General features: G+C 37.7%; 1 protein-coding gene across 2 annotated transcripts in view; it reads left to right on the top strand.

The window, feature by feature from the left end:
- GPC6 (glypican 6) overlaps nt 1–14,882 on the top strand; it is a 726,194-nt gene that overhangs the window by 217,881 nt on the left and 493,431 nt on the right. For both annotated transcript variants that reach the window (XM_066176351.1, XM_066176350.1), the window contains exon 2: nt 1,840–1,998. In XM_066176351.1, coding sequence (XP_066032448.1) covers nt 1,840–1,998 — 159 coding nt within the window. The remainder of the gene's footprint in view (nt 1–1,839; nt 1,999–14,882) is intronic.

Consider the following 14,882-nt stretch of genomic DNA (forward strand, 5'->3'; position numbering starts at 1 on the left):
TTAATGTGACAGAGATGTAGAGGGTAAGGCAAACATTAGTTTGCCACTATCTTTTATGTTTGACAGCAGCTGGTTCACCAGTCCTTGTATGTGTTGTTTATGGCTTAGATGTGTGACTTTGAGGATGAAGAGGAATTAATTTCATGTGGTGGAAGGGTGTAGCAGACACGGGAAGTGATCCTTGCACTATTTTGATGGTCATGGGATATAATTTTTTCCCAGGTTTATACAAAGTTTTATGTCATGGTTCATTTGGACATGACTGGGACTTGTAGGTAGTACTGCCAAACAGTAACTGATAATAATAAAATGGTCCTTTCTGAAGATGTATAGCTGTGGGCTTCTAAAAAGTCTTGAGACTGCTAAAAGAAACCTCATGACATTATAATTCATATCTTATGAACTCTTGCAGAAAAAACAAATTAAGATGGGGTGAGGAGTCAGGGTTGAGGAATGACTAAATTTCAAATTAAAAGACTTCATTCGAGAACTGAAACATAAATTGAAATAAGGTGAGGGCAAACTCAAGACAGTGTTTATTCTAAGCATGTGCAAACCTCTTTTTGATGCTGTCTTCAATATGATGCAGCAACTAAATGTATTATACCCCTGGGAAGCATAAAACTTGGGGCCTGGTTCTCCTCACTAAGAATAAGAATGGTGAAAAGCAGCCTTAAAGTAGGTATAAATTGCATTTAAGTCTTCTTTATGGCTCAGCAGTGGTAGAAAGGAGCCTCAATATAAATGAGAATCAGATCCCCAGTATTTATTTAACCCTTGGGCTTTGTATATCATTTTATTTGCACCTTTAAGAGATTTGCAGAGGGATTTTTAATCAGGATTTGGTGTACAGAAAGCTAAATGTTTTCACTGCCATACAAGTAACTTTAATCATACAGGCAGATCATTCTTTTTATTCCTCAAGAGGAAATGGTAGAATTTTCTGCCTTTGTACAAACCAAGCTAAATGTTTCTGACACCCTTAGTACAGTGTCAATTGGAAATTCACATTTCATGTAATAACAGACCATTTTAATTTCATGAGCTGAAGAATTGGTTTCCATGTGCAAATTGTACTGAAGAAAGCAATATTGTCAGAAGAACTGGCAGAGTGCTTCAAGAGATAAATCTATTGAATTAAATAAGAGGCTTTCATTACCTTTTACGTTGCATTTCCATATAACATAAGCATTAATTAAACTCTTCATTACTTTCTCCTATTCAGCAGAGCTCTTGCTCAGTCTGACAAGAAATGCTGCCCAAGAAAACCTGTGACACCCAAACATAATCATTAAAATGCACTTAAGTGGAAGGGGAGGAAGGGGGAAAGGGAAGAATGTTTTGGGGCACTTGGGCAAGTGGGACCTGTCTGCATAAATGCATAATTTCAGTTCTTTAGGTTTTGACAACAAATGCATAATTTCTGTTTTGCAATTTTCACTTCACTTTTCACTTTCACTAGGTCATGTCACATCGTATTTCTCCAGGCAGATTAAATACAAACAGAAAGCAAGCAATTGTTTTTCTGATTTTAAGTATGCTTCCGTAAATGTGGAAGGCTTCTTCAGAGTGGGAGAACACTTTTGGTGTGAGGCAGTTTACATCTTGAATTATCAAAACAACTGCAAAGTGTGTCTCCTCTCCCCTGTGAGGAATACCCAGCTACAGCAAAGTTGTTGATACAAATTCAAAATGTTTCCTGTCAAGCTCTTTAAGTCAAGCCTTAAAGAGCTCCCTGGGTAGCCCACCCAAACAGAAGAGCCATCACGTATTTTTGGTTCTGGCAAATTTCTATCTGTATTCAAATATTTCTAATTCCTTCTTTTCTTGTGATTCCAGGGGAACATTTGAGAATCTGCCCTCAGGAATATACATGCTGCACCTCAGAAATGGAGGACAAGTTAAGCCAGCAGAGCAAACTGGAGTTTGAAAACTTAGTGGAGGAGACAAGTCACTTTGTACGCACGACTTTCGTGTCCCGGCACAAGAAGTTTGACGGTGGGCTGGCTATGATTTACTTATTTTCAAGGTTATGGGATTTAAAAGCAATAATATCCATAATAAATTCCAATGTTCTTTTCTTTACAATTAGATATTACATTTGCAGTCGTCAGTTTGGCTAAGATAAGGGTTAATATACAGCTGGTATGCTTATCAGCCTTGTGAGCATTGCCTTTAATTACAATGACATCAAGAATCAGACTGTTAAGTGCCTGCAGGCTTGGCTAATGTTGAAAAAAGAGATTAGATATGCATAGAGAGGTTTATAATTTTTGTCTCCTAGTTTCAAATGCAAAAATTAGGTTTGTAATTATGTTCACTGTTGCAAGATGAACTGTGGATCTCCCGTGATTTTTGTTATTGCAGAGCAGTATTTGTGTAGTCTGCCTTTTTATAGCCTTAAGGCTATTGTTTTTTTTCCTGCATGATTTTCTTGTGATGTACAGAGGCTCTAAAAGGGCTTCTGGCTTCCAAACACTAAGGCCTCAAGTTGTGTTTGAGAGGGATTATCATACAAACCACTTAAACAGTATTGAACACATCTTTTCTACCTAGAAAGAACAGAAAAGAACAGTTTGAGAGTTTTATTTCCTTGTGATCAGTTTTTATAAGATCTTTTCAAGATCAAGGTTATGGTGGCACAATTTGCTAAGTTTGTCTTTGATAATGAACATTAAGCTGTTTTTATGGTTGTGTCCATATTTTCAAATCATGGTTTTATCTAAATATGAAATCTGTATTTGTGTTGAAAGTATCACCCTGAGCATTTCTTCATATGTGTAAGTTGAAAAGGACCTGGCATTGAGAGGTGTAAATCAGCATTGCAAAGAGAATTGCAGAGGTGAATGTAGGTGAAAAGCCTGCAAATAGATGGGTAAAGCTGGCCAGCCCCAGGTGATGGGTCTTATGCACACTTTTAGGAGAATGGTAAAAGTGTTATCTCTGAAGTTGGAAACTTGCTTCAAAACTCTTTGGTCCCATTCAGAAAGAAGTGAATATGACTCTAACTCCTTAGGGTAATTCAGTATTATTATCCAATTAAAGGCTTTTTTCTAATATTGATTCTCTTAATGTGACACAGAAGAAAAAATGAATTATAAAAAAAGGGAATGGAAAAAGTGTAATATGAGGATGAGCTAGAGGAAAGTCTCCAGCAGCAGATCAGATGCTAATGTAATTTAGAGAATGTTCTTGAAAGGTGGGGATGACTGAACTGCTCTGAATTGTGATGACTTCCCTTTTTAATAAGAAAGTGTAATTTTTTATGTAGTGGATTTTTAAAAATGTACTTGTCTTCAAAGCATCTAAAAATAAAAAAATCTAGAAGTTGTGTGTAGTATTACAAGATGAGTGTGCAAGCAGAACAGACATTTCAAACCATTTATGGCATGCGCAGGGCTTTTTTGGTGTTCTGGAAGGAAACCGGGTTGATTGCTGGTGTTCAGTGACCATGCAGCACACTGAAAATGCAGGGCTGATTGACCACAGAGCTCAGACAGCATTTTGCTAATTCTTTGTCAACTTCAGGCCTTTCTGTATTGCATTGAATTTAAGGACATTACAGCTTTTTCAGTAATCTGAAGTTCTGTGTCTTAATGATAGTAAGTTATGGCTGAACATTCCAGAGTGGAGTAAATACTCCACTCTGGGATCTGCTCCACAGAAACTTGGAATAAAAGACTAAGTATTTCTTCTATCTTATTATTGATGTTTTAAAGGGAATTTGCAATGTTAAGTCTTATCAGAAGAGCATTTCAACTTGGTGTATGCTTTCAGGATTTCAATGCTATTCTAAAGCTATTCAAAATTTGTTCACTTGCATGGAAAAAACTCCTTCTTTTCAGAAGGGCAAAGACATTAATGGAAAAGTATATTCACCTAATAGACTTCCAGTGTAAAATCAGCTAGATTTCTTGCAGTTTAAAATATGGTGATGCTTTTCAATATAAAGCAATATTAAGATTGATAGCTAAGGTCTGTGTTTTAACTGTTCAAGTATAATCCATTTTTTGTTGTAGTTTTTGAATTTTGTACTGTGATTGCACAAGGCAATTCTGACACATGATTCTGCCATTTAATGCTAATGTGTCACAAATAACAAAACAGATACAGCCAATTGTGATGATTTTATGGAAGTTTTGCACTGTACCTGTGTTTGTCAAGAACAGCACATGTAAGCACTAAAAAAAATATATGAATATCTAAGTAATGTTGAGATAGATAGCAGTGTTGCTCCCTTGAGGAGTCAATTTCAGCTATAGTTGCTGCCAAGCTCTTTTTTGTTTAGACATTCATATAATTTTGAGAACTCTTGAAAGGACATCAAAGAGATATCTTGTAGATTTTACTGGGGTTTTTTTAATGGTGTACTAGATGTCTTAGGGTAATGTTAAGTTTTGCAACATAAGACTTTTTAGAGGTATGTGAACTCTTTTGAATTTTGATCTGACCTTCATAAGCCTTGTCTTTCTTAATTTGTTTTCTGCCCCACAACCATACACTTAAGCATAGAGGGATGTTATGATTTCCATTTTGAGAGGCAATTTAAGATTTGTTTTCCTTTTCAGGATTTTTTTCCCAGATTCCTATTGATGATCTAATCTAAGAGGAAACTCAGTCTGCTGTAACTTGAACATTGTCTCTTTAGCCTCTGATGAGACAAACATTCTTACATGGAATCACAGAATCCGAGCATGGCTGAGATGTGATGGGGTTGGCTTTGTCACCCTTCCTGCTCCAAGCAGGCTCAGCTATCACAGGTCACCCAGAATGATATGCAGCCGTATTCTTAATATCTCCATGGATGGAGACTGCACAGCATCTTTGAGCAACTTGTGCCAGTGTTTGACCATCCTCACAACAAAGTGTTTTCTTGTGTTTACATGGAATTTCCTGATTTCTTTTGTTTTTCTTAGAGTGTACCCATTGCTGTCAGTGGGCTATATATCCCCCCACTAGATATTTATGCAGATTGATGAGATCCCTTGTGCTTTCTTTTCTCTGGGCTGAACAGTCCCAACTCTCTCTGCCTCTGCTTTTAGAATAGGTAGTCCAGTCGCCTCATAATCCTACTGCCCTTTTCTGGGATTGCACTACTTTGTCCATATCCTTGTACTGGGGAGCGCAGACCTGGACCTAACTCTCCTTGTGTGGCCTTATCAATGCTAAGATGAAGATTCCCCTCCCTCAGCCTGCTGGCAATGTTCCTACATAATTTTTGTGTCATTTTCATATTTTGTTTTCACCTGAAGTGTGGTGCTTCCAAACCTCTACAAGAAAAAATATCTGTAATAATTAAAGGGAATAGAAGTGAAAGATCAAATTTATAATAGAGAACTTTAGAAATTACTAAGTGATTTGGAACCATCTGTGATGAGAAAAATTATACCTTTCTTTTAACTGCCAATCAGTTCTTGCATCCTAAAGCCCTTTATAAGCTTTCATTTCTTATTCATTTGTACTCCACAATTCTAAGGGGCTGTCACTGTATTGGGACTTTTGACTGCTCCATTCTTCTAGACTCATTTATTCCCAATAGTATATGAGGTTCAAATATGTCTCAGAACCAAAGATCTGACAGTATAATCTTGCATTCAGTTTCCATGTTCTAGACAAGGGATGTGGGTTAGCATAAGTCACTACACAACATAGTGCCAGCTGCCTGTTGTTTTTCGGCTGAGCCCTATATGCAGATGTTTACATCTCTATTGCCACCATCTGCATGTTTGTCATTGCATGGACATACTGGATGGTTGTTTCAAGCAAAATCAGTATCTGGAATTTCACTAATAGGTGTGTGAGGACCCATAGAATCTTCTCCTAAGAATCTTGCCAGATAAATAAATCCTTGAAATGAGAAAAGTTCCTATGAAACAAGTGTTTAGTGGTCTAGCAAAGAGCGCAATACCTATTTTGGCAATGGGACACACATACCCTTCCAAACACTAGGAAAAGAAACAAAAAGCCTCTCCAGCAGATAGGAAACACACAGGAAGTGAAGAATTCCAGCAGATATGAATTTTTCTCTTACCTCAAGGCTGTTTAAGACTAACCCATATAAGCAGACACGTAATGATCAGCTGTTTCCTATTCCTAACAACAGACAAGTAATCATGCTCCACTCCTTGGACCTCTACTGTATACCCCAAAGCAGCTTAAAATATATTATGCTCCCAGTGTAGCTGTAATACCATCATCTTATTATCACCAATTCCCTTGCATAGTGACATTGCTGAGCAGCTGTTTCACACACAAGCCAATTTCTTTTAAGTATTGCTCCATCAGCAACTGAAACCAGCCCAGCCGGAAGGTTTTGTCATGAATGTTAATGAGGAGACAAGTAGCTGTTCAGTGACATTTTCTCACTGATCCTTTGAACAAGAATAGGGAAAAATATAACAAAGGGTTTTAATTTAAGCTAAATAGTTCTGAACCTGATGAAAGACACACTGTCTCCTCATTCTCATTAAAAATTACACTAGCAGTCTTAGCAATAGTGTTAATAATGAAGGAATGTCGAAGAATAGCTATCATGAACTTGAATGGGTATGGATAGCCTTCAGCAGAATGTGTGAGGCATGATGCCTTTTAAGGAAAATAACCTGAATAGCCTAAGGACCAATCTGCAGCTGCATTGATCTTTCATACAGTGCCATCATTCCCCATGCTCTTTTTCTTTGCAGTCTAGGAGAACAGTGATCCATACCCATTAGTGCCGCTCATATATATCTTACAGTCATTACCAGCAGTAGTGGTGTAAATTACAGGGCAGCAAAGAAAGTTTCACAGATGATCTCCCGTAATAATACCTACAAGAATAGCTAACGTCCCAGACACCCTGTATTCCCGTTTTCTTGCACACTTTATGAAAGAACTTGGAGAAAAATAGCAGGTTTGAATTTTTCCTTGATACTAGAGCTGAAAAAAAAAGTGTTTTGTGAAAATGGCTTCCAACGAACTAAGAACTTTTCAAAGGGATGAACTATTGTAGCCAGGTATAACTGTCTTATTAAACTTGGCAAAAAAAAAAAAAAAGAAAAAAAAAAAAAAAAAAAGAAGTGAGAAGAGTGAAATAAGGAAGGTGCTTGAAGCTGGAATATACTGAAGTTCAGTTGCATGGCCAGTGTAAGACTCCTGCCCTCTGTTCCCCCTTGTTCCTACTCTTGCTGCCCAGCCTGCCAGCCTAGCCTGTTCATGCCTATAGGCTCACTAACCTCAGTGGATTTCTGCAGAGGAAGGGGAGTACAGCAACACAGAAGGCCACTTGTACACTAGTGCTGTCGTGGTCAGCGGATAAAGGATGGATTTCCAGCAGGATATTTTTTAATGCTTGGCTTTCATGCATCCAAAGCGAACGGGCATGGTTTCCACATGAAGATTTTTGGCTTGGTTGTTTGGTTTCTGGAAGGAGGAAGTCATAAAGGACTGCCTTTTCCACAGACCTGTTTGGGAGGCAGGAGGCTCCTGTGGGGTGTGGAAAAATGAAATAAATATATACTTATATTTTTCCAGTGCTGCCATGTCTGAGGCAGCATGTAGGCTACACCACACCAAAGCTGGATTACCAGATACTTTTGGGCTTCCTTCTGGGCAAGAGAGCGGTGGTTGGTTGGTTTGTTTGCTTGTTTGCTTTTACTTTGTTCCTTTTACAATATTTCAGTGTTGCTTTGCAACATGTTTCACATCAAATGCAAAATCCACCGCAGGACAGATGGATTTTTAAAATCGACTACTGCTTGGCTGTAACGGTGCTAGCAGGGCCACAGTTTACAAATAATTCATCTAGTGGTTTAACACACTGCATAACTTCTGTGTTTGCCAAAATGTAGACCTTAGAGCAAATAGAAGGCTTAAAGAAATGCAGCATCTGTTGACTTGTAGCTTGTAACGGCTTGCAAGCCTTGATTGGACATCTGGCACAAGTTTCTAAGCATTAAAGGGGTTCTTAGTAAGAGATTCCCTACTTTAAATTTGACACAAATTTGAAAATAAAATATTCTACACCTTATCAAAATCCTATCAGAGCTGATAACAGCCTTAGAGAAACCTCTGTTGCCTGCAAACAGTTTTAGGCTCTAATCCTGTAAGATTTGCCCTGAGATTACTCTTTATCAATTTCACATATTTTGTCAAATTTTGTCAACTACATTAAAGCAATTTTTTGTTTGTTTAATTAACCAAAAGAGGAGAGGTGGTAAGCCTACAAAACTTGGATAGGAATGATTTGCCTAGTAGTAAGAACAGTCTCCTGTCAGGGATGCTAATTCCTGTAACCTGGCCAAGTCCAGTACTGAAAGGCAACATTCTGAGACTGTATGTCTTCTGCACACTCCCTGCAGTTGGAAATGCACTTTGTGCATTTGGATGGGCTCTGCTCTTCCTCAGTTTCATTTCCTGACTGCAGCTGGTCAGAGGAACAGTCATATTCTAACCAGCTGCATCAAATTTATGAAGCTGCAAAGCAAAGAACAAGCTGTTACCCTGTGCTGGAGTCGGTGGGCATCAGCCGCTCTCAAATGGATCTCATTAGAAAGCATGTTGTCCAGGTGTAGCCAAATCCAAACAGGCTTTGAGAGGGCAGGGATACGGTGTTTTTCCCATGCAACAGAAAGCAGAATTTGCCTTGTTGACAATTAGATATCTATGATGTAGGGTGTTCCTGTAGGTTCCCTCAGTAGTCAAGAGGGAATGAGGGGTGCAAGTCACATTAGTGTAAAGTTTACACCTCAAATAGATCTGGAAAATCTTCCCCTGGAGTACATATTTCTCAATATGGATTAGAAAGGATATTTAGTTATGACATAGATGCCCATACTTTGGACTTACTTATACATTTGTTCAGACAAATTCCACCCCAAGGAACAGAATAAAGGAGTGAAACATCTAAAACACTTTTGAGGCTCTCTTCGGTGCTTTTTTTTTTCCCTTTTGCAGAACTCATCTTCTCTATCTCTTTTTTTTTTTTTTTTTTTTTTTTTTTTTTTTTTTTTTTAGTATTCTGAAGGAAAAAAGGCATTTACAATACTGAGACAGGTAGACACTATAGAGGTCAGTCATTATCTTATGCTGGTTGAAAAAAAGCACTATCCTGTTGAATTCAAATGGCATTTAATCTTCAGTGAAGCTCTGAACAGAGTATGTTTTTAATATTTTATGATGAAAATTGTTTTCTAAGTGTCCAATCCTTTAAAACATCAACCCATAAGTAAAATTACTGATTTGCAAATACCAAATCCCCTGCCATTAAAGATGCTTCAGATGTATGTGGACAAGAATAGCATTAATAATGGACTCAGCCTCGAGTCCATAATACTGATGTCTTCTTGCAATTGTCCAATGGAGAATCTCTTACCCCCATGCAATTCTTACTCTGATGGCAGGTGCTTACCTGTCACAGCAAGGACAAAAACCATGCTGTTAGAATCAGAAATAGCCACTGTACATAAAACCCAAGCTATGAAAAAAAAGTATTCATACATATTGTCAGCACTTTGGATAATAGGAACTGTAGCCTTATAATTTCTCATTTGTTGTCCTCAACCCTCAGTAAATGCAGAAATACTATTTTTTAGATTAATCTCTTGGCTGTAATAACAGGCATTGTTATCTTTTTTGCTGATGTTCTTTCCCTAATTCTTTTGCCTGTCTGTTCAAACGACTGGGAAATTAAAAGGAAACTTAGTGTATCATGCAAAGGTTCCTGTATACTGAAAAGTGATTTAATGACTCTCTGTTTCTCTGCTTACCTATGAGATTTTTTAGTTTCTTTTAAATTAAAGGGGGGGTTTTTTCTCCTTTTTTTCAATTTTTTTTTTGACTTTTTTTTTTCCCCCTTTATTTTCCTTTTTTCCCCCCCTCTGCTCTATGGTTTACCAGAAGAAGATGGAAGTGTCTTTTTTTTTGGGAGGAGTATCTGTGAGGATGGTCACTTTTTCTGGGAGAAGTGTTTCTGGGAGGACAGTCACTTTCAGCAGTAAGATAGGGACAGAAGGGAGCTGTATGCCTATATGCTGTAAGAATATTTTTAGAGATAACTTAAAAAAAGGCATATGAGGGTCCACTATACCTAGTGGAAACTATGAAAATTGCATATATAAATCAGAGCTGCCAGAATTCATGAAGGAGATAGGAAAGATGTGGCAAAGAGATATTGCTTCTCAAGTCTTCCCTGCTTGCTTTACATTAGCTCTCGTCCTATACCAACACCTGAGAGGTAGAAATAAACATATTCTGCCTAGACTCCCAGGGTGTAATCTTTCTTGTCTGTGTGAGTTCTGGTAGCAGGTAGCAGGCGTGGTTCTCTGCATGGGCAGCCCCACTGGGTGGTGGTGAGGGTTGACAAAGCTGGTTAGTGTAACACCATAGCCACCACTGAGCTGGTCTTAAATGTGTCACCACCATAAGGAGTGCGGTTTCTGCTGTGGGTAAAATAAACAGAGATCACAAAGACACAAACCCTGTTAGATTATCCATATCGCCATGTTTCTTGCTTGGTTTACTGTGCATGGACATTCAGGTGTTGCTTCTGAAAACTTTGAACTTAAAACAATGCATGGCACCTATATTATTGAAATATTCCAGTTTTCCTAAATACCTTGAAACTCTAAATTTCACTGATTCTCCATGATGGTTGTTTTGTAGATTATCTTTCTGAATATTTCTGATACAGTTCCCACTCATTCACTTCTTAAGATTTTTACATATATAGGAATCTTTATTTTCAACTTTCCCACCTTTTCAAAGTTACACTGAAATGGTTTTGCTTAACGTGTTTATTGTAATGCATCACATGTTTACTCTGCGATATGTATATATTAGTTGGCAAGCTTTATCAGAAATAAAGTCTTTAATTTTCTTATGCATTCAGAATGACACAGCACTAAAATGTCAAGTGTTTCAGCAGTGCACAGGTCAGCTACCTGTCCTTAACAGCAGATACTGGAAGGACAAAGCATAGGGCAGGAGGTGAACTGGCAAAGGGTGGTGGGGAGAACATGCAAATCACGTAAAGAACAGTATATGGCTTACAGGAACAATTTGAGAGCAATAACAGTGCAGCTTCTGTGGAAGAATCCTGGTGGAGAGACAGATGGTGGACACCATTGCTGTTTGAAGTCTGCTTTGAAGCTATACCAAGACTTTTAATAAAAAGAAACCTTAGAAGCCTGAAATACATGTTCTTTAATGTATGGCAGGTTCTTAATTTAACGTTCCTGGGTGAAATTATTTACTGCAAATTGATACTTCTTTTGTGTTATCATGGGAGAATCTAGAAGACATTCACTATTCCTGAGCTAGGAAATTCATCAACTCGTAGCTAAAATACTGTCTCTCTACAACATCTATACTCATAGTGAAAATATTAGACATATGTGAAGCAGGAAGGAGGTGAAAACAACTAATTTCACAAATGTAGGACATCTTCAGTCAACGAAACCTCAGCAAGATCATGTCCAGGAAAAGGCAACAGCAGGTACTTGTTGAATGCTAACATCAGTGAGTGGGTACAACATATGCAAATTAATTTTCACCCTGATAAGAGCAACTGGTTTGCACAGGTGCTAAAACTGTGCTGAGGAAATCAATTCTGTTGTTATCTCCTTTTTCCTTCTTCTGACATTGAAGCAGTTTCACAGGGATATGCAGCTTAAAGAAGGCATTAATTTATATAAGCTTGTTGTATAAAAGTTAAACCAAAGTTTGGTAGGTGGAAGATGAGGTGATTTCTGCTTGATGTAAACTAGTTTTTGGAGCAGAATCTCTGAAGGGGAAAAATGCAATAAGTTTTTGAAGCATGAAAAATGAATGCATGTGAAGGTGTGTTGACTAGGAAGTCTACTGTAGCTATTGAGACTAAGCAAATATAGACAATCTGGGTTGTTTAATTTTCAAAAGCTGGAAACAAGTTTTGAAGAAAACACCTTGTTTCAATCACCACATAGGAAGAAGCAAGATTCAGAGCTGAAATATGTATTTCGTGTCAAAAATACTATACAGATTTAGTTTTGAATTTCATTAAAATCAGGTATTTTTCAAAAATTTGAAATGAATGCTAAAGGGTTTTTTCAACTAAAAAACTGAACATGTTGCCATAAAAATGAAGAAAAAATTATCAAATATTTTCCAATAATATATTTTGTGGTACAGTGAAGTTCTTTGAGCTTGTGAAAAACATCAGGATTGCATTTTTAATTTTTACAAGTTTCTAATTAACACTTGTTAACACTTGGTCAGCTTGCAATCTTTGCTTGGTCAACAAGCAAATCTGAAACACTCCCAAGAAAGCAGTGGTTTCTTCAGTATCAACTGTTGTATGTATCTCCATAACTTTCCTGGCACTCCTACAAGTAAATAACAAATTAATTTGATCTCTCATTAAATAACTTGCAGGGAGAACCTGGTCTCACCTTCTAGAGTGCATAATGAAGTTTCAGTACAGGCCATGAGCTGAAGATGTTTCTAGGCTGTGAGGAATGGATCTCAGAGCCTCAGGTATCTCAGGATCATTTTTGGGCTCTACTCAAACCCAGCTAGCTGGGATCTGCTGTGTAGTGATCTGCAGCTGATGGAGAGCTACAGCTTTGAAATTACTCTGCTTCTTAGTTCAATGCCCAGAGACATCCTTTTCCTACCTGATATTTGATATTCAGCTTCCTGTTTTCATACCAAAGCACACATGATACGACATTTTAAAAGGCCACTGTGTACTTGTAAGCTTGGTAATATTGTAATATTGGTGTTCAGCTTCTAAAAGTTGTGATTTATTTATTCACACATTGAATTTTAAGTCTAAATAAAGGTATAGAGGCTGAACCATTCTAGTCTAATTGTATATCAAGAAGTTAAATATCAAGTGAACATTAAGGAAATTTAAATTAAGAATTTATACAGCTTAGATTAGAAATTATCCTGCAACAGACTTTTCTATCCCGCACGTTCATGGTATCATACTCCTTGAGTAAATACGGGCATATCTTTAATATTTTTTGCAGTTTCAGTGTCATGTAATCCCTGTACATATGAGATCACTGGTTCAAGACCTGTCTGCATGCCCTTTTACAACAACTCCTTTTTATGCCAAAACAAAATATGATGAAAATAAGACAGATTTTGGAAAATGAAAGAGAACTAGAAAGAAGCTTTCTAATGGCTCATGAGCAATGCTCCTTGTGGAGGTAAGGAAGGCACTACTGGTCTCAGAAATCTAAGTGTACCTGTGTTCTCTTTTCTTTGATTTTACATAATTCTTTGATAAGAAAGAAATATTTCTATTTGTTCAAAGTAATAATCAACCAGTTCTAACAACAGAGCCAGAGAGACAGTGCTATACATACATAATGTCATGCTCAGCTGTTCAAAGGCAACCCTAAAAGCGTAGTGATTTATTTGGATTTTCTGGCTTCTTACATTCCTACATTCTCTTCCTTTATGTGACTGGCTTTTTGAACTGCCTTCTTTCATATGCATGGAAATCCATGTCTACATATAACTAGAGAAATCCTTGTTCTGTTCTTAGCCTAAGGATAAGCTTGTGCTGGGCCTAAGTATATGGAGGCTTAATGCCTGGACTTTGCATGGGGATCAACTGCATCTTCAGCTAATGCATAAAATAAAATGCAACAAGCCAAAGCAATGTTGTGCCCACCATTTACAGAAAAAGCCCTTTGAAATGAAACTCCTTATCCTCACCTTCACCTGGGCTATGCTTGTGATTTATGTAGCTGTGTTGCTGAGAGATGCCTTTCTCAAGCGTGATCTGGTTTTCTACTTACGCATCAGTAAGTTGCTGGCTGAAACTTTATCACTGTTGTAGTGCTGTGCCTGGGAGGAAATGGTTTTGATCATCTGTTTCTAAAGAGGTGCATGGAAGAAGAGTGATGCAGAAGAGGAAGGGAAGTTCAGAGGTGAGAAAAGGATAGATGAGACATGACTGTAATTTTAGGGTGGCCTTAGTCCCATGAAAGAATGGGTAAATGTTGAAGCCTGAAGGCCACCTCAGCAAAGGTCTCTCACTGGCAATCCACAGGGCTTTATTGCCCTTGCAGCCTGGGGATTTATTTGTTCAAAGTGTCAGGATCTGGTGAATTGTCTAAAGGTATGAACAGGAGTAGGCGAGTGTTGCCTGAGGATTGTTTACCAGCAGGGAGTTGTAGTTGTTATGGAATATTATCTAGGACATAAATCTGCCCCCCTCCTGGCACCTGCTTTTCCTATTCAACTCTGAAGAGACTGCAGAATGTGAGTATCTGTAATTAGGCCTTCAAATGCACAGCTTGAAAGGAAACAATCTTAGCACAGCATAAAGACAATAGCAGTTCCCTGGTTTGACTAAAATTTCTAAATGTCTTAATCTCCTTAATTTGCATCTCTAATGATGCTTTTTGCAAATTCCCTAAATAGAAACTGTGTTAATATGCAGACTGACAATGCCCTTATTGATACTCTGTATTGTATTTATTTATTTTTTGATGTTTTAAGCACAGCCAAGAAAACTGTAATCCATATTTAATTTTGGAATAGCAGTGATGTGAGAGGCTTTTTATGTAATCTCTGGAATAAAAACATATACAGAATTGGGGAGGGGGGGAAAGGACAGATTCAGTGTCCATTTACCGGGATGATCTGTGCATCCCTAGTGCAGAGGTGTAGTTGTGCAAAACAAGGTATCCCTAGACAGGGGTTTTGCAGTTCTCAAATTAAGACTCAGGTGATAATATTGCTTGTGAGTTTGTGCAGTGCTGTTAATTTTACATAAGGCGATAAATATTGATCTTTCATTTTTGTTGTTGCATCATTACTAGACCTACAGGTAGTAAGATAATTTTCTGATGGCTAAAGGCTGCACAGATAAGAGGGAAAAACAAATCATCTTGTAACAAGTA

Source organism: Chamaea fasciata, unplaced genomic scaffold, assembly GCF_029207755.1.
Source record: "Chamaea fasciata isolate MVZ Bird 193981 ecotype frontalis unplaced genomic scaffold, bChaFas1.0.hap1 SCAF_2, whole genome shotgun sequence".
Classification (NCBI taxonomy): Eukaryota; Metazoa; Chordata; class Aves; order Passeriformes; family Sylviidae; genus Chamaea; species Chamaea fasciata.